The sequence below is a fragment of the Ailuropoda melanoleuca genome, chromosome 11 (genome assembly GCF_002007445.2).
Source record: "Ailuropoda melanoleuca isolate Jingjing chromosome 11, ASM200744v2, whole genome shotgun sequence".
Taxonomy (NCBI): domain Eukaryota; kingdom Metazoa; phylum Chordata; class Mammalia; order Carnivora; family Ursidae; genus Ailuropoda; species Ailuropoda melanoleuca.
Genome location: NC_048228.1, coordinates 104,105,348 through 104,124,996, shown reverse-complemented (window position 1 = coordinate 104,124,996; position 19,649 = coordinate 104,105,348). Strand labels below are relative to the sequence as shown.

At 50.1% G+C, this 19,649-nt stretch overlaps 1 protein-coding gene across 1 annotated transcript in view; it reads left to right on the top strand.

Annotated features, from left to right (window-relative positions):
* Positions 1-13,169, top strand: part of OTOP1 (otopetrin 1) — a 30,736-nt gene extending 17,567 nt beyond the window's left edge. The window contains 4 exon segments of the mRNA XM_034672130.1: positions 76-134; positions 5,077-5,207; positions 8,451-9,379; positions 12,781-13,169. Coding sequence (XP_034528021.1) covers positions 76-134; positions 5,077-5,207; positions 8,451-9,379; positions 12,781-12,951 — 1,290 coding nt within the window. The 3' untranslated portion in view covers positions 12,952-13,169.
* The last annotated feature ends 6,480 nt before the right edge of the window (positions 13,170-19,649 follow it).

Sequence of the window (19,649 nt, the reverse complement as noted above, 5' to 3'; positions counted from 1 at the left end):
CAAGTTTCATAGCTTCTCAGCGTGCAAATATAAAGACGGTTTTCACCGATGCCTCTTTCTTGTTTTATTTCCTAGGTGTATTTTCTTTGGGGGCATGCAAAGGATGTCATCCAGTCTTTCAAAACACTGGAAAGGTAAAAATCATGGGAATTGCTTCACTGTTGAATTTGGAGTATGTGCAGGATAGACTCATCACGGCCATCGTGCTTGGGTTGTAAATATGAGACCAACTCTCTCCTCCCTCCCGATGAGCAAAGCCCTCACTTGGGGCCTGGGGAGGAGACCCTGCACCATCCGCCTCTTCCTGGGGGTGGCCCTGGAAGTAGGATGATGTGGGTTTCAATTCCCACGCTGCCATCTGAGACACTTTCCTTTATGATCCTCAGTTTTCCTCATCTGTAAAATAATAGCAGAGCCATCTCTGAGTTGGGGTTGCGGGGGGTGGGGGTGGCCACAGGTTCCAGCATGTTAGGAGACATTCCTCAGTTCTCCGGAGTGCAAGTGGCAGGCCTGGGATTTCTGTCCCAGGTTGTCCCATTTTTTAAAAAAGTTTATTTATTTGAGAGAGAGCATGAAAGGAGAGGGTCAGAGAGAGAATCAGACTCCCCGCTGAGCAGGGAGCCCGATGTGGGACTCGATACTGGACTCCGGGATCATGACCTGAGCTGAAGGCAATCGTGGTTTTGTTCTGGGGAGTGAGTTTCACTTCACCTACTGCGCAGATGCTCTTTCAGGATTGTACTTTTTAACTGATGAGACCTGTAAAGATCTGGTAGGATCTAAGGGTCACCTTAATGCCAGTGTTATGGACTGAATGTTTGTGTTTCCCCCAAATCATCTGTTGAAGCCTTACCTTTCAATGTGATGGTTTTGGGGGGCAGGACGTTTGGAGGGTAATTAGGTTTAGATGACGTCCTGAGGGCGGGGCCCCCATCATGGGATTAGTGCACTTATAGGAAGAGATGCCAGAGATCTCTGTGTCTCTCCCTGCACACCCAGAGGACTGGCCACGTGAGGGCACAGGGACAGAGCTCTCACCAAAACCAACCTGCTGGCACCTTGACCCCCGACTTCCAGTCTGCAGAACCGTGAGAAATAACTGAGTTCGGTTATAGCAGCGGGAGCTAAGATGCCTGCCACCCAGCGGTAACCACTGTTAAGGTTATGATCTGCTTCCTGCCAGTCTTTTTCCATGAATAGATATTGTTTTTAATTCCTTTTTTCTTTTTCTTCTTGCTCGGCTTTTTCTTTTCATTTTATTGTTCTCCTGTCCTCCCATAGGTGTCTGTCTACACCATGGGCTCTCCAGCCTGCCCAGCGTGCCACTACCAGAGTAGGTCTCACCAGCGCCCCTCTGTGTTGGTCTGGGACGCATGAACCACTGAAGCGTACGGTGCTCACGGTTCCAGAGGCTGGAAGTCCAAGATCAAGGTGGCAGCAGGGCTGGTTTCGGTGGCCTGCAGACACCTGTCTTCTTGCTGTGGCCTCACAGGTCTTGCCTCTGCACTCATGGAGAGAGATTGAGCTCTGCTGTCTCTTCCTTCTCTTAAAAGGACCCCAGTCCTACTGGATTAGGATCCCACCATTATAACCTCACTTACCTTTGATTACCCCCTTAGAGGCTCTATCTCCAAATATAGTCACATCGGGGGTCAGGGCTTCAACAGAGGAAGTTCGAGTGGATACAAGCCAGTCCATAGCCCCTGTTGTTGAACGTTTAATCTTTCTGAACATTTTGTTGCTATTATAAGTCATACCGTGATGAACATCTTTGGTCAAATATATTTTTGAACATCTCTGATGATTTGCTTGTGTTAAATTCCTAGAAATGGAATCATCTGGGGTCCAGGGCAAGATGTTTTCAACAGATGTACATTGAGCATCTCATCTGTACCCAGAAACTCCCGGCTGAGTGGAGTAGACTTGCCCCAGTAGAAAGCTCTTTCTTTTATGTATGTTACTCGTGAGGACGTCTCTCATGCCCACCCTATCACTTAGAGGCCATCTGATCATGAGCTCATGCGGCAGATGAGAAAACCGAGGCTCTGATTGTTGCCTTTAAGTCCACTGCCATTTCCAGTGTCGCTGTGACCGCAGTGGCCCCCTGGCTTTGCTGGTGGGGTCTCTCTCTTTGCTTTTGTCACTTATGTAATAACAGCCTCAGGATGTTGAGCCCATTTCCCTCCAGGCACAAAAGGGTCTTGGGCTTTGCTCCCCACGTCCTTGCTGCCCAGACATCGGCCACCAGCCACATGTGGCTACTGAGCCCTTGAGCTGGGGCTGCTTCCAACCCAGATGTGCAGGAAATATACAATACACACCAGATTTCGGAGACTAGAATGACAAACAGAATGTAAAATATCTCACTAATAATTTTTGTTGGTATTGATTATATGTTGACCTCATAGCGTATTTGATAGATTGGGTTTCAGAGAAAATTATTCTGACCATTTTCACCTGTTCCTTCTCTTACCACTTTTAAAAACATGGTGGCAAGAAAATCTAAAATCATGCATATGGCTCACATCTGTGTCTTGCACCATCGGTGTCTGGACAGCACTGCTCTAGGCCTTGCACCCAGACACTTACCACCTGGATCTGCCATCTGGGGGAACTCCAAGGGATGGGACATGGTGCTGTGCTTGTTGAATGACTGGACACAAGCCTCTCCCTGTCTTGGGGCCCCTTTGCTAACCTGGACAGAGAGAGGCTTGAACAAGATGGGCAGAGAGCTTGATTTAATCAGTGTTGTTTGTAGGGTGAAGTGTTAAAACATTTTTGAGTTACTCGCCACCCTCAGGTTTTGGATTCAGAATTCTCTAGAAAAAATGGGAAGATTTGGCAATCCCAAATGTGCGTGCAACAAAGGGCTTGAGCCGAGTGGGGGCTGTTCCCTGAGTTTGCTGCAGACCCCACCACTCCCTAATGTGCCCCAGAGCTGCTTTCCTCATTCACATTTCCTGCTAGGCCCTGAAGGCTTCAGAATTTACCACTGCTGGACTTGCTGTTTTTTTCTGGTCTTTTGAGCCAATATTCCACTGTCCCATGCTTTTAGTATGTCCTGGGACTTTTCTCCTGATCTAAGAAGTCTCCTTAACTTGTTTGAGTCCTTTTCTCTTCCCCAGGGTGAGGTTTAGAGGAACAGGAGTTCTGCAAGCAGAGCTGAGAACATAAACTGACATTAGAAGTGGCTCATGGAAGCCTTGTCTTTGTTGTGGTCTCGGGTTATCAGCCCCAGGTATGAGAAAGGCAGCCTGGCATGAGGAAGTGATGTCTGCCTTTAGTTTGCAGGACAATTTCCAGGTCAGACCAGCAGGAGGCTGCCAGCTCAAGGGGAGCTTGCATGGCATGACAGGCTCCAGCTGCAGGTGGCACGGACATTATCTCATCGGGTTCAGTGGGCCTGGGATTGGACAGTGCCGTTTGGCCCAGGAAAGAGGAGAAGAAAAGGGAGCTGTGTGCATTATAAGTAAAAGAAAAGGCAGCCAGCCCGAGGCAAACAGCATTGTCTGCGTTTGTCCAAGGATCTATCCAGTGCCTCCCAGATGCCCTGGGGCAGGGTGGCCACAATCTATAGAGCTGGGCAAGCACAGAGGCGAGCAGATGGGCAAACACCTGTTTCCTTCTCCACGTGTGTCTGGTCATTCTGCAGCTGTCCAAGGAAGCCAGGGTTCAAACAAGGGAAGTTTAGCTTGCAGCCGCTTGTGGGAGCCCCAGAGGGGTCGGCTGGGGTGAAAACTCAGAGGAGAGGAAAGGGCAGGGTTGAGGACCCAATTGTACCAGTTTTCCTGCGGGCAGATGGTGGACAAGCGTGCTCTTGGTTAGACGGGTCGGGGCGCGCTTCCTCTGGGGCCTGTGCTCTCTCAGCTCTGCATGCTTCAAGGATGCCTCTCCCAAATCGCCAGGATTTGCTGCTTCGGCTACATGCAAGGCCTACTGTTAAGTGCCTGGACACTAGCGTGCGTACATCTTAAACTGCAGGCACGGGGAGACTGGAGGTTTTGAGACAGGCTCTGATCCCATTGGAGCCATATTCCCCACAGACCTCTCTTCTGTGCCGGAGTCCAGCGTCCACCTTCCTCTTCCTCTTCTTCTTACCAAGAGCCAAGTGGCACTGAGGCAAGGACAGGCCCTGGGGTCAGACTAGGATAGCCCTGCTGCTTACTGGCTCTTCAAACCCCAAGGTAGCTACTGCCTTTATTTGTGACCTCAGCCTAATTCCTGAGCCCGAGACTCCAGAAGCCCAACATGTTGCCGCAGAACAGGCTCTTTCTATGCTTTCACTCTGCCATTCTTGGTGGCTTAGTGTTTCATCCCATGCTGGTTGCTTCATGGTTACAAGGTAGCTGCCAGAACGCCAGCCTTTACATCTGTATTCAAGGCTGGAAATAAAGGGGAGAGGGACAGTGAGTAGGCTTTTCTTATTCTCATCCCTTTCATCATGAAAGCAGAAGCTTTCAGTAGTACCCAGTGGTCTTGACCTCATATCCCACTGGCCAGAGTGGCCATGCCTAGCTTCAGGGGAGAGCAGAGAGCAAGTCTATGACTTGTTTCAGTTTCCTTAGAGGTAAGTGGCAAGACAGAGGGGGTGGATGATGACCATTGGGTTGGCCAGTCAACAGTAAGGGCGTGCCCAACTCTCCAGATTTCCAGTGCAGCCCTTCATCTTTCCCTCATGGTTCTCTCCTGTTCCCTTCTGGAAGGAAGGGTTTGGGGCATGGTGGGGTTGGTGCGTGCTTTCAGTACGTTTCCATCCCTGGACCCCTGCTTCCAAGACCCAGTTTCTTTTTGTCCCATTGACAATGAGTTGAGTACTGGCAGGTTCAAGATTATGACAGAATGCCAAGACTGTGGTTTTGGAAGTTCCCATGGAACTGCCTCTTCCCAGACAGGGACCCACCCGGAGTCCGAGCTGCCTGGTGAAACCAGAATCATGGCTAAGAAGGAAGGATGCAAGCACGTGGGTGTGTGCGTGTGCCCGTGTGAGCGTGCACGCGTGCAATGTCTCCATCTCACCCCAGAGGCGTGGAGCTCCCCAGGGCTCCATAACTGAGTCCTTGTGCTTGTGCTTTTCAGGTTTGGGGTGATCCACTCGGTGTTCACCAATCTGCTACTGTGGACCAATGGCGTCCTGAATGAATCAAAGCACCAACTTAACGAGCACAAGGAACGGCTCGTCACGCTGGGCTTTGGGAACATCACAATAGGTGAGTGATGAAAGTTGCCCTGCCCTCACGCTGGGACCTCTTGGAAAGCCTCAGAGACCAGAGCGTTCAGAGATGGAGGGGCCGGGTCCACCCAACTCAGCGTTGGCCAGACAATCATCTGTTGTTGAAAATCTTTCAAAACCTCCTAAGTCCCTCCTCCTGGCTCCATAAGTAGGAAGTGCTGAGCATAATTAATGGTTTCTTCGGTGACTCAGGGCTTGTCAGACCCAAGGGTTATCATTTAGGGTACCATTTCTCACGGTACTGTTTGGTATGGAAGTGAGTGTCTTTGTTTATGACTATGGAAGACTGGCAGCCATTGTGTTTTTAATTAAGCCTCTATTACCAGTTCATTTGACTGAAAGTATAGCTTTAAAATACCCAGAGAAGTCTAAGGGTTGCTGTTAATTGGTTTTAGTTTGTTTGAAGTTTTTATTGAACTCCACTGGGCTTGCACTTTTGGCCCATCTTTATCCCCCCTTGATCCTATTTGAGAGCCCGAGGGGCTGGTCAACCTCCCCGCAAAGTTCTGGAGCATTTATGACCTGTCGCTTCTCTCAGAGAGCAGTGGGTTGGGGTTGATGGGAATGTGGGGAGGGGAAATGTACCGGGAACCAGATGTCTCAGCTTTGGGTCTTGTTCTCATTATGTACTGGCTGTGTGACTTTTGGAAGCCATTCAACCTCTCTGAGCCTTTCCCCTTGATTTCTTCCTCTGACTTTTGTGTAGTAGCGTACTGGGTTACAAGTGGTGGGAAACCCTTTATGAATTCCAAATGGCAGTGTTCTGCGAAGGTGAGGTGATTTGTGTCCCCACAAAGCTTTCCATTTGATTTTATACCTGGCATATGCAAATTGTAAGTGTAAAGAAAAAAAAAATCTACAATAGCACCTACCCAGAAATGCTGTTGCATGCTGTTAATGTTGGCTTATTTCTTTGCAGTATCCTATTTATTTATTTATAGTTAAGATCATGCTATATATTGTCAATCCTTTTTTTGAGAGAGAGAAATAGAACTTACGCTGCAACCCAGGTGCACACAGACCTGTGTGTGTGCACGTACGTCATGAAATAATAGCCTTCCCACATCAGAGACACGCACATTTCTGTTGTTACGGACGCCATTCCGTTCCACTCTGCTCTAGTCCATGACAAGTCCATTCTGTTGAAAAATATATTGGCAGCTACCCGCTAAACTGATTTCACAACTGCGTACGGAGCTGTGATGAGCATTTGGAAGACACTGTATATACACTTAATTCTTACTTGTTTCCATTGTTACGTAACATGATTATTTTCCTGTATCATTAAAACACAACTTAATTATAACTTTAATGCTGCCTACTGTTCCATTGTGTGGATGCACCACCATTGGCTTAGCAATTTCTTTTTTTTTTTTTAAGATTTTATTTATTTATTCGACAGAGATAGAGACAGCCAGCGAGAGAGGGAACACAAAGCAGGGGGAGTGGGAGAGGAAGAAGCAGGCTCCTAGCGGAGGAGCCTGATGTGGGGCTCAATCCCATAACGCCGGGATCACGCCCTGAGCCGAAGGCAGACGCTTAACCGCTGTGCCATCCAGGCGCCCCTGGCTTAGCAATTTCTAAATCGTTGGACACTGACGTGTCTCTCTCTTTCTCTCTCTCATGTGCGTGCACACACAAACACACATGCACATACACAATTTTACCTAATGCTTTGATTAGGTTTTTTTTTTTTTTTAAAGATTTTATTTATTTATTTGACAGAGATAGAGACAGCCAGCGAGAGAGGGAACACAAACAGGGGGAGTGGGAGAGGAAGAAGCAGGCTCATAGCAGAGGAGCCTGATGGGGCTCGATCCCATAACGCCGGGATCACGCCCTGAGCTGAAGGCAGATGCTTAACCGCTGTGCCACCCAGGTGCCCCTGATTAGGTTTTTGACTTGTCCCTTAACATAGGTTGGAATTATAGGTCAGAGACTACAGCCGTATTGTCTTTAAGGCTTTTGTTACATATTTTATTATTTATTGACAGCATTTTCACTCCTTGTTATGAAATAGTTCTTTTTTAATTTAAATTCAATTAGCCAACCTATAGCACATCATTAGTTTCAGAGGTAGAGTTCAATGATTCATCAGTTGCGTATAACAGCCAGTGCTCATCACATCACGTGCCCTCCTTAAGGCCCATCACCCAGTTTGAAATAGTTCTTAATACCCTTGCCACATGCCTTCCGCAAAGTGGTGGCCACTCATGAGCCGATGTTGGTATTTGACGGTGCCTGTCTCGCACCACACTTGCAAGTATCAAATGTTCTCAGGAGCAAAATCTTTGCTAATGAGAAGGGGCATTTTCCCTCACAAAGTTATTTTTTAAAACAATAATTTAGGGGCGCCTGGGTGGCTCAGTTGGGTAAGCATCCGACTCTTGGTTTTGGCTCAGGTCATGATCTCAGCCTGGTGAGATCCAGCCCCACGTTGGGCTCCATGCTTAGCGGGGAGTCTGCTTCTCTCCCTCTCCGTCTACCCCTCTCCCCACTCACATGCACACACACACACTCTCTCAAATAAATAAATACATCTTTAAAAGAATCCAATAATTAAAAAAATCACACATGTAAATCAGATTCACATAGAAAGGTTAGAGAATACAGGGAAGCAAAACCTAGAGGGAAGTAACATTGGACACCTTACACTTTCACAATGTTACATGTCAATTATATCTCCATAAAGCTGGGGGAAGAGACATGATAGAACTTTCTTCTACTGAAAAAAAAAAAAGAAAAAGAAAAGAAAAGAAAGAAAGAAAGAAAGAAAGAAAGAAAGAAAGAAAAGAAAAATTGCCTGCCATTTCCCCATGCACAGATAACCGTTGTTAACCTTTTAGCTTATATCTTTACAGACTTTTTCTATGTCTGTCTATCATCCATATATCTATAGTTCGTGAAAATGGAATTATACTCTATCCTCTTTTGCAAGCTTCTTTTGTTCAGCAGAATCTCGTGAACATCTTTATATGTTAAGTAAATCTTCACAATACCGTCCACAAGGGCCGATGTACAGCTAGACTATGATTCATGCAGTTCGTACTCGTGGCTGTCAGGTTAGCCATAGTACTAAACATGACAATAAGCCACAAGACAAAGCTTTAATTCAATGGGAAAACCCACGTGTGGCTCCTCAGTGACAATGTGTCTTTGTGCTTTTCCACTTGCCCACTGACCGCGCTAACCGCCGACCCACGTGCGTCCTCCGCCCCAGTCCTAGACGACCACGCGCCTCCGTGTAACTGCTCGCCCCCGACCTTCTGCTCCGTCATCTCCCAGGGGATCTACTATCTCTACCCCTTCAACATAGAGTACCAGATCCTGGCTTCCACGACGCTCTACGTCCTGTGGAAGAACGTCGGACGCAGAGTGGACAGTCAGCCGCATCGCAACGTGCAGTTCAAGTTTCCCGGGGTCATGGCGGGCTCGGTCCTGGGCCTGACCGTGCTGGCCGCCACGATCGGGGTCGTGGTGGTGTATCTGATTCAGATCGGGCGCTCCAAAACCAAGAGCGAGTCGGCCCTCATCATGTTCTACCTGTACGCCATCGCCTTGCTGATGCTCATGGGGGCCGCGGGGCTGCTCGGGATCCGGATTTACAGGATAGACGAGAAATCGCTAGACGAGTCCAGAAACCCGGCCCGCAAGCTGGACGCGGACTTGTTGGTGGGCACTGCCTCCGGCTCCTGGCTCATCTCCTGGGGCTCCATCTTGGCCATCCTGTGTGCCGAAGCCCGCCCTCCCTACACGTGGTTCAACCTGCCCTACTCAGTCCTGGTGATTGCCGAGAAGTACATCCAAAACCTCTTCATCATCGAGTCCATTCACCGGGAGCCGGAGAAGCTCCCTGAGGACATCAGAACCCTGCGGGTGGTCACAGTCTGCAACGGCGATGCCATATCCCTTGCCTCGTCTTGCCTCAAGAGTGGAGCCGCGGCCGCGGACGGGGCTTCCCTGGGCAGTGAGGCCACACATGTGGCCAATGGAAATACGCATCTGAGAGAAGGCTGTGGCAGAGAGGAGGAGGAGGGGAGCCAGGAAGGGACCCCGGGCCCAGCCTGCCACCCCCGTTTCCTGCAGGGCGATGCCAAGAGAAGAGTGTTGAGGAACATCGCAGCCTTTTTGTTCCTCTGCAATATCTCGGTAATCTACTTTCAGTTATTTATCTGACAAATAATCAGCCTGTTTTCCTAGCTTTTTTCAAATAAGGAATGGAGGCAGCTTATTACCAAAATGATTGAAGTGTAAGGTTGAAGAATGAGGCTGCATTGAAAGCCTCTGTTCTGCAAATCCACTCACTTGCATACTGCTGGGGGCCGGCATTGGCTGGGGTTGGGGCTAAGGATCGCAGCTGAGAAGACTCAAGGCCTGTGGGTTACCACTTTCCTGGGTGTGATCTGGAACAGGCCCCCCATGTGGGGGCAGGGAGAAGCGGCAGAGAGAGGCAGGCTACTCCAGCTTCATAGGTGATGGTTTTCATAAGCCAAAGGGACATATATACGAGGCCTGTCTTGGGCAACAGCGAGATGAGTGGATCTCTGCACCTGCCTGCCAAATTGTAAAAGTTTATATATATATATATATATATATATAGAGAGAGAGAGAGAGAGAGAGAGAGAGAGAGAGAGAGAGAGAGAGGCCTTAACCGGGCTTGCTCACATATACTATGCAGGTGTTCTCAGCACCGCATCATTATTTCAGGGCTGTGTCCTTCAAGCAGCCTCTGGGAGTGAAAAAGGCCAACAGAACCCACATTCCAAGGACAAGGGAGGGGGCAAGGAGCCTCTGAGTGCCCCAGTCCTGCTCAGGGGTCAACCGGCAGTCGTGTTTTTTTGATGACCTTCCTCAACAACCTCTTCCCCACAGAAGTCACCATCTAGGGATGGGGGCTCAAGGGAAGATACACAGCGAGTAGGGCAAGTGTTGGGACAGGTGTGTGCAAGGCGTAATGGGAACATGGATCCAGGGAGAGACTTCAGTGAGTCAGGGATGCTTGCGGTGAGGCTCAGGCTCAGTTAGGAGTGCTTTCGGCTGCCAGGACTAGAAAGCTTGGCCAGCAGTATCTTCAGTCTTAAAGGTAAGAATTCTGCAGGTTGGCTCCTTGGGTTGGCCTGGCAGCTGAACCCTATCATCAAGGATCCAGGTACTGTTCATCTTTCCACTTCGCCATGCTTAGTGTGGTGCCTGTTGCCACGTGGTCGTAAGGTGGCTGCAACAGCACCAACCATCACATCTGGGCTTGAGACATGAAGAAGGAGAGAATATTAGTGCCAGGCAGTGGCTTTCACACGGCCACCCCTTGCTGCAAGAGAGGCAGGGGAAGTAGAAAGTTTGCTTTCCAGCCTCTGGTGGAAAATAGCAATGTAGAAGATGCCCAGTAACTCAGTTTTGGCCGCCTCGGTGTCCAGGAATGGCTGGAAGTTTACCAGGTGGCCAAGGCAAGCAAAAGCGTCTGGATCAGAGGACACATGATGTCCGAAGGCACAGAGGCAGAGGACACCATGGCCTATTTGGGGAGCAGTGCATGGTTTAGCATGAATTCCATGCAAGGAGAGCAGCGGCATGGGGCAGAGGAAGGTGGGTCCAGTCAGTGGGTCCAGCTTGAGCGAACTTCATAAGCCTGGCTGAGTCTGGTCTTCATGCCGAAGGCAGTACTGGCCCCTCTCGGTTGATGCTGTGGAACGATCCCCTTCGCAGCAGGTGCAAGAAGGCTGGAGGGAGGTAAGACCAAGGGCTGGGACACCCGAACGGACGCCTGCTGATGGGCTGGGTGGCAGATGGAGGGTTTTGAGGGTGAGCAGGAAAACAAGGATGACATCTAGAGTTTTGACAGTGACTGGGAGGAAGACGTTGCTGAAGGTGGGGGGCCCGTGGGGTCCTCGAGGGTGGAGCAGGTGAGTGATTCAGGCTGGGGAGTCATCGGCCAATAGTTGGTATTTACAGCCAAGGCTGGGGGAGCTCATCCAGGGGTCCCATGTGTAGAGGAGAGGAGAGGACCCAGGGATGAGCCCTCCAGGCAACCGTGAGAGATAGAAAGGAGGAGCTGGGGAGGAGCAGCTGGAGTGGTGGGAGAAGGCTGAGAAGCAGAGCCTGGGAACGCGGTGGGGCAGAGAAAGGAGGTAGAGCCTGTAGGGAGAAGCCGGTACCAGCTAGCTCCTGCCGCGTGAGAAATCACCCCGCACTCAGCAACTCGAACGACACCGCTTTGTTCGGGCGTGATGTCTGTGGGTCAGGAGTCCAAGCGTGGCTTAGCTGGTGCCCCTGCTGGGATCTCTCCCTGGGAGCACATGGCCCACTGGGGGCAGCAGCTACTCCCAAGCTGACTCCTGGGGGATCTTCCCCAACCCGCTCCAGGTGGGTTGTTGGGCCGAGGGCATGAGTTCCTTGAGGGCTGCTGGGCTGGGACCTCTCTCAGCGCCTGGCCACAGGGCCTGGCCAGAGGGCAGCACACGACAGGGGGGCCAGCTCCTTCTCTGGCAGGAGGGAGTGGGCAAGACGGACTCCGCAGTCCTTTTGGCACCGAATCTCAGAAGTGACACCTCATGACTTCTGTCATATTCTTTTTTTTAATGTTTTTTTTATTATATTATGTTAGTCACCATACAGTACATCCCTGGTTTTTGATGTAAAGTTCGATGATTCATTAGTTGCGTATAACACCCAGTGCACCATGCAATACGTGCCCTCCTTACTACCCATCACCAGTCTATCCCATTCCCCCACCCCCTCCCCTCTGAAGCCCTCAGTTTGTTCCTCAGAGTCCATAGTCTCTCATGCTTCATTCCCCCTTCGGATTACCCCCCCCCCCGGCTTTCTTTATCCCTTTCTCCCCCTACCGATCTTCCTAGTTCTTATGTTCCATAGATGAGACCTGTCATATTCTGATGGTAGAGGCAAGTCACTAGGCTCAGCCCGACTCAAGGGCAGGGGGCTCCACAAGGACGGGACTCCCAGGAGGTGGGATGGAAGGTGGATGTCATCCGAGAGGCTGCCTGCCACCGTGCAGGGGTGGAGGAGGAGGACCTGGGGCAGAGAGACCGAGGGGGGACCAGTGTGTGGTTTCCACGAGCAGCAGTGACAATAGGTTACGGGTTTTGGTTTTGCAAACATAGTTGGGATTTTATTCTCATCTGAGCCGTGGGAGACAGGTGTCAGTGTTCGCATCTTACAGATGAGGAGACGGAGGGCTTGCAGGGGTCAAATGAGAGTCTGTAAGTGCCACAAACCCAGGTGTGGCTCCAAAGCGTGTGGTCCTGTCCCCTGATCGGGTTGTGGGCAGGGCCTGGGCTGTCTCTCCAGGTCAAGCCAGAGAGGAGATGGAGAACTCAGCGGCCCAGCCCCACGTGGCTGGGATCTCCGAGCCCCAGTGCTGGTGTGTGAAGGCGGGTGTGATAAAAGGTGACCTCTGCTGGGAGAGGAGACGTGAGGTGCGGTGCAGAGACCGGTGTGTCTCTGTGTCCCCGAGTCCGGGACAGTGCCGGAGGGGGGGAGGGTCGTGTGGGGCTCGCGAAGCGGCTGCTAGCACGGCTCCTCTTCTCTTGCAGCTCTGGGTCCCTCCCGCCTTCGGCTGCCGCCCCGAGTACGACAACGGATTGGAGGAGATTGTCTTTGGCTTTGAACCCTGGATAATTGTGGTCAACCTGGCCATGCCTTTTTCTATTTTCTACCGAATGCACGCAGCTGCCTCTCTCTTTGAGGTCTATTGTAAGATATAGTCCGCGTCCTATAGTCCGCGTCCGCATCAAAGCCCGAGGAGTGACCTAACAAGAGAATTCACTGGAGCCACCTGGGAATGGCCAGGTTGGGCAAACACGGCCTGACAAACGCAAGAGGGCTGCCTTTGTTGGCACCAATTGTGTTTCCCGTGAGCTGGAATCGTCTCTCACCCCGGATGAATGTAATCAAGTTAGCTCAGCATCGGTGAGGCGGCTGAAATCTGGCCTTGGCTAGTTAATTCTAATTGAACCCAAATTATTTTATCTCCTTTTAAATGAGATCCTTTGTTCTAAAAGAATGGGATCCCAGGTTGGGGAAAGAAAAATGATCCAGTTTGTTTTTCATAAAAATTGTTTTCTGTTATCATGCGACTATCTACAACTTTTTCTGCCTATCTCAGTAGTGCAATCATCCTTACATTTTATCCTTCCCAGTGCTGATCAATGTAGATACACTCACCCGTAGTTCATATTGTACTTTCTGAATATGGTTAAGTTTTGGATCAAAGTTATTTTTATCATCCGGATGGGAATTAGTGTGTAGATCAGTATGGGGACGTGTTTCTTACCTGAAACTTTGGCACATTTTTGTTTGTGATCATTCTGTGGTTTTTTAAAAAATAACTTTTACTGTTTTCTCTCTCACTGTAAGTACATACACACTTATTACAGAAAATGGGGACATTACAGAAGAGAGAAAAAAACCACCTCGGATGCCACTGTTCAATGGACAGTCACATTTTCACACTTGTACTTCTCTTAGCTGTGTGCCTGCACAGGAGTCTTTCTGTTGCTGTTACCATTGTTATGCCTGCCGGTGATGATGTGACAGGTTCAATTTTGTATCCACTTTTTCGTCACTTAACAATAGAGCATAAACTTTTCCTTCACATTGTTACAAACTCTTTGTAAATATCATTTAGATCCGGCATTATAGTCCATCAAATGGACCTGCCGTAGTCAGTTTCCTATTGCTGGTTTTAGAGTGTTTACGCTTTTTGGTTTTTATAAGGGACTCTGCAAAAAAATCAACTATCTTTGTAAAGCATTTCCTATATAATTGCTTCTATAAGACATATACTTAAAATCATGGTGCCTATTCCAAAGATTATAAATATTTTAAAGCCTCTTAAGGAATAGTGACATTGGGAAGACCTTTGTGTGTACTTTGCCATAATTATTTCAAGTTCATAATAAAATTAGTTTACTTAACCATCAATACTAATATGAACATCTTTTCATCTGAGTGTATTTTTGGGGGGACAGCACAGGCAAGGGCACATTAAGAAACACCAGACTTTTTACGTGACTCAAATACTTGATGTTCATTCTAGAAAAAACTGAAGACAATGGGCAGATGGACTAAAAACAAAGTGAAAGATTGTCTATCTTACCTTCTATTTAGGGCAGTGGTTTTCAACCTGGGGCCATCTTGTCCCCCAGGGGATATTTGGCAAAGTCTGGAGACACTTTTTATTGTGACTGCTGGGGGGGGGGGGCTACAGGCTTCTAGTGGGCGGATCGCAGGGATGTTGCTTAATATTCCATAATGCACGGGTGGTACCCACAGCAGGGAATCAGCGGGCCCCGGAGGTTAACGGCGGGCAGGTTGAGAAACTGCGATCTAGAGGTAAACTGCTCATTTCTGGTACCTCAGTACCTATCAGCACACACATGCACACACACGTGATGAGATTGTTTTTATGTGTACTGAATTTGCATATAACTAGCTTCTTTTTCTCTTAATACACCAGCGTGTTTCTTAGCTATTTTATATCCTCATGGCATGGATTCTCACACTTCAGCGTGTTTAAGAATCATCTGGGGAGCCTATTAGGATTCCTGCCTTCCCAGCTAGAAGTTCAGGCTCTGTTGGGCTGGAGTGGGGCTCGGGATACTTCAATAAGCATCTCAGGTGATGCCAATTCCCTTCTAGAAGCATCTCCTCGGGAGTCCATGGACCCCCAAGTCCAGATTCCTGAACAACATTCCTTGACATTGTGTCCTCTTCTGCAAAATGACCTTGGCCAACTTCAAAGTACATTCGGTGGAGGAAGGTAGCATTCCTTATTTAGTCAGACCCTGATGTTGGACATTTAGAAACATTTGATGGTTTGTTTCTTTTTTTCTTCCTCTTTTGTTTTCTTTTAGCAATTATAAATGACACTGTGGCAAGCATTTTCATGGCCAAGTCTTTCCATGTGTTGATAAACTACCCTGCATGAGATGACTACATGTGAACGCCGATTTATCCAGAGGACCCCATTTTGGTTGGCGTTAATTTCCCCCTGTTCTGAGCCCATTAGTACAGTCCTAGGGCCTCAGCCTGTGGGCTTAGGGCTCTGCGAAGGAGATAAGGGGAATCACGGCAACGCTGGGAGTGACTGATTCAGGTGTGGTGGTTTCAGGGTGGCCACGGAGTGCCGTCAGAGCTGGGGAAAGTCGGCACAGTCTTGCTGGGCTCATGTCTGAGGAGGGACCTTACAGATGGGTCATCTTCTGGCCCTACATGAGCAGAGCCCGCGGCGTCAGGGATGGCTACTGCGGCCAGGCGGCTTCGACCCACAGGTAAGCCAGCATCCTGACTCAGCCAGCTTAGGCAGCAAGGAAAGCTTGTTATCTTAATACCAATGCAACTCACAGATGAGGAACCAGAATGTGCAGTCAACAAGAGTCACACCCTCCAGGCTAGAATAAGAGAAATGCAAATTAACACAGTAATGAGATGCCATTTCCCATTCGTCGGAGTGGCGAGGGTTGGGCAAATGTGAGGGAAAGTGAAGGCACACACACTGCTGGTAGGAGAGCAGATCGGTAAAAGCCAAATGGGAGAAGAGCTGGCAATGTCGAGTAGGGCTGAAGGCACACATTCCTTGAGACCTGGCAGGGCCCCTCCTAGGAGTGAGCTCCAAAGATACCCTCGCATGCATGTGCAAGGAGATGTGTTCAGAAATGTCCACGGCAGGAGTGCTTGTCATAGGGAAGAATTAAGAACAGCTGAAATGTCTATCAGAATGAATAAACTACGGCCCAGTCCTACAATGGAATATTACACAGCAGTGAAAAATGAATGGGTTGGAACTACATGCAACAACATGAGTCATCCCTCAAGACAACCCTGTATCGACAACTAAGTATCACAACGGTATAATTGGCATGATACCATTAATATAACATTTAAAAATGGGCAAAACAATCTGATATTTCTGGGCTACATATGCAGTAAAATTACAAACACATGTGAAGAGAGAGCACCGAGTTCAGTGGAGTGGTCACCTGTGGGCTGGGGAGGAGGGAGGAGGTAGGACCCGGGTGAGGACACACAGCTGAGTGCATGCTCTGTCTGCAGGGTTTGATTTCTCTGGCAACGTAACCTGTATAGAGGCATTCATTGGGTTTTCTTCTGTACTTTTTCATATGCCTGAGATATTTCATCATAATAACATGCGAAAGAAAGAGAAAAGAAAGTCAATGGAAGGAAGATCAACTTAGAGTCATCAGAGAAGGTGAGTTTCCAGCATTCATCCACTGTCGTTGGGAGGAGGGTGTCAAAGCCACCCGGTCTGGTCCCCTCAGCAGGTAGATCCCCAGGTGGGGTAGCTCAATGTCATGAGCTGTCAAGATCCCCCAGCCCTCGCCCTTGGATGATTCCGTGCTCGTCAGGACACTCAACACTGATGCCTTCCCACGGAGTTCTTCATTGTGGGGAGTGATGCCCTAGGCACTCAGGTATCAGGAAAGTCTCTTACTCTCGGGTCGCAACCTTGTATAGGTGTGTTTGCTAGCTCGAGCTCATTCATCTCCAGACGCCACCAGGCCAGGAGTTCAACTCACATTCTATGGGTTCCCTGGCTCTTGGTGAGGCCGAGGGGAAGGGAAGAACTTTGGAGCTGGACACCCAGGGTCACACCTAGCCCCTGTGGTGCCAGGTGTGCGTTAGAAAAAGCACTCCTTCCACAAGGCATTTTGCAAACTTGGGAACTAAATGCCACCAGCACCTGCTAGTCACCTGTGCCCAGAGGTCAGATCCGATTCCTTTGTCCACGCAAACACCAGCCAGGAGCCTTCTGTGCTGCGTAACCCTGGCAGCCCACAGTGCATCCCTGGTATCTCCCTATGAAGCCACCGCCCAGTCAGGTGAGAGTTACTACTCCATTTGAGTGGAGGGAACCTTCGGGAATGCTAGGAACATACATGGCTAGTAAGTTGTAACGGTGGACAATTATGCCCTTTAAAAACCCATCCCTTTTTCCTATTAACCATAGAGTCTTAAAAAGAAAGTCAATTTGCTAAAAAAATACGTCAACCAATTGCTTGGGGATATATGTACAGAGCAATTTATCAGCTGGAGGAATATTTCCCTTTTTACCCAGTTTAGAAATTGCTACACTTGGCTTAAAATGGTGAAGGGCAGAAGCTACTGGAGAACGGCAGGTTCCTGGGCTCCGATGCGAGCTCTGCTGTGGAAGAGCACGACCAGCAGGGGGCGCTGGTGCCTTTCCTCTGAGCCCTCACCGGTGCTTTCAGGGCAAAGCGAGGGGAGATCTGGCCGGCAGATCTCAGCAGCGGCCTCAAGGGTACCCAGTGAGGGGATGGGTGCAAAGCGGTGTGTCTGTGCCCCATCCACAGCTCTGGACTGTTGTAGTGTGTGTCGAGGACAACCGTCCTCACTCCCGGTGAGGGCTGGGAGGATTCTCGGTTCTCCTAGGGATGCTGAGAACTAGGTAGAGTTTCAACAAGGGTGTTCCTTCCCCCTGCCCCCACCACCTCCCACTGTCCGTGGGCATCCTTGTCCCCATCAAGAGGCTTTGCGGGTGGGGGGCGGGCGCCTGGCTCAGTTGTTAAGCGTCTGCCTTCAGCTCAGGGCGTGATCCCGGAGTTCTGGGATCGAGCCCCATGTGGGGCTCCTCCGCTGGGAGCCTGCTTCTTCCTCTCCCACTCCCCCTGCTTGTGTTCCCTCTCTCGCTGGCTGTCTCTCTCTCTGTCAGATAAATGAATAAAATCTTAAAAAAAAAAAGAGGCTTTGCGGAACATGGTTGTGGGGGTGTTCCCGTGGGAGGAGAGTCCCCCAGATAGGGCAAGAGGAAGTGGTCAGGGAGGAGGCTGGGGTAGTGGGTGGGGAGGGCACTTTCACAGGGTCTGATGGGGAAACATTAGCTCCTCCTCAGAGCAGACCCTAGGGGACCACAGGGAGAGGACAGGGGAAGGATGAGGGCAGTGTTTGAATGCTCAAAAGGAGTGAGAATTGTGGTATGCTGTTACAGCCACGTTAATAACCACCATGATAGTTCCTTGTCTCAGAAATGTAAATTAAATCAAGTCACCTGCTTAAACCCTTCACTGGCTTCCCGTGGGCTTTTAGAAGAAAGTGCAAACTCCTGACTGTGGTCTGCTGGGATCTTCGTGATCTGGCCTCCGCTCCTTCATCTTCTTGCCAACCCCCTCCTCTGCCCCCCTCCCCCAGGCACCCCACCCGCAGCCACTGCTGCAGCCACATACAGTTCTCTTCACCCCCTTGGAGACCACAAACTCTGCTCCTCAGGACCTTTGCACGTGCTAATCTCCCAGCAGACTGCTTCTCTGGCTCCTAGAACTGGATCAGCTATTGTCATCCCTCAGGCTGTGTAGAGGTCCCCCCACTGTGAGGGGTGCCCTGGTCATCTATCCAAACAGACCCCCCATGACCGTCACCTTGGCCCCTTTACCATTAGTCCTTTACTTATTCATTTGTGCTTATCTGTCTTGGACACCACCGTCTGTCTTGTGAGGGTAGAGGCTTAGCCTCCGTCTCCCTCAGGCCTCACCACATGGGTCGCAGTGCTCACAGCCCAGGCTATCGCAGGGCATGGGGAAGTGCCTGGAACACCGCGGTCGCTCATGGCGTGTTCCCACAAACAGTGTTTAAGGGCTTGGCAGAGATTCTCCGCGGGCTTCTAGTACACGCCTCCAATTCCCTCTTCGCCTCTAAGGCACAAGGTGGCGCTCTAGGCCTGGTCCAGAAGAGCTGTGACTTAGGGTGTGCTCCAATCGCTTGCTCTGGCCCCTGGAGGGAGCAGGGGGACCACCTCTGGGGACGCTTACAGGTGCCTTCTGCCCTTCTCCCTGGAGGGGAGGAACCGCTGGGGCGGGAAGTGGAGCTCGGACTGTCTTCCTGAAAAGGGCAAGGGGTGCCTAGTTATCTCTGGCAGATGTTTCTGGAACACCAGTTTGGATGACTGGTCTAAGCCAAACATAAGCCTGCCTCCCCCTTGGCTGGAGGTTGGTGTGGAGTGGGGCATGTGAATACCTCTAAGAAGGCCAGGAACCGTCAAGGTTGTTAAAAAACAAAAACAAAAAACTACCACCTACACGAAAAGATTATGCGGCAGAGACGTGGCTCTTAACTCTTTAGTCCTTTACAGAAAACGTCTGCAGAGCCCTGGTCTTGACGATGAGAGGGACCCGGTCTCTGCGGGATGCTTCTGGAAGGATCGTGACCCCTGATAAGAGAACGATGAGGAAGAGGTCCGCCGCCCTTCCCCCTGCCTGAGGCGGTTGCGGGAGGAGGTGGGGCCCGGAGCTGTGGGGGGGGGCCCTGGGTTCCGGTGGAGGGGCGAGCCTGAGAGGGGCGGGGTCTGCGCACGTACCCCCCGCTCCCTGCTCCGTCCACCTCTACACGCCCCGCAGTTCTGCTTTCCCACTGCTTCCTCCAGGCGCTT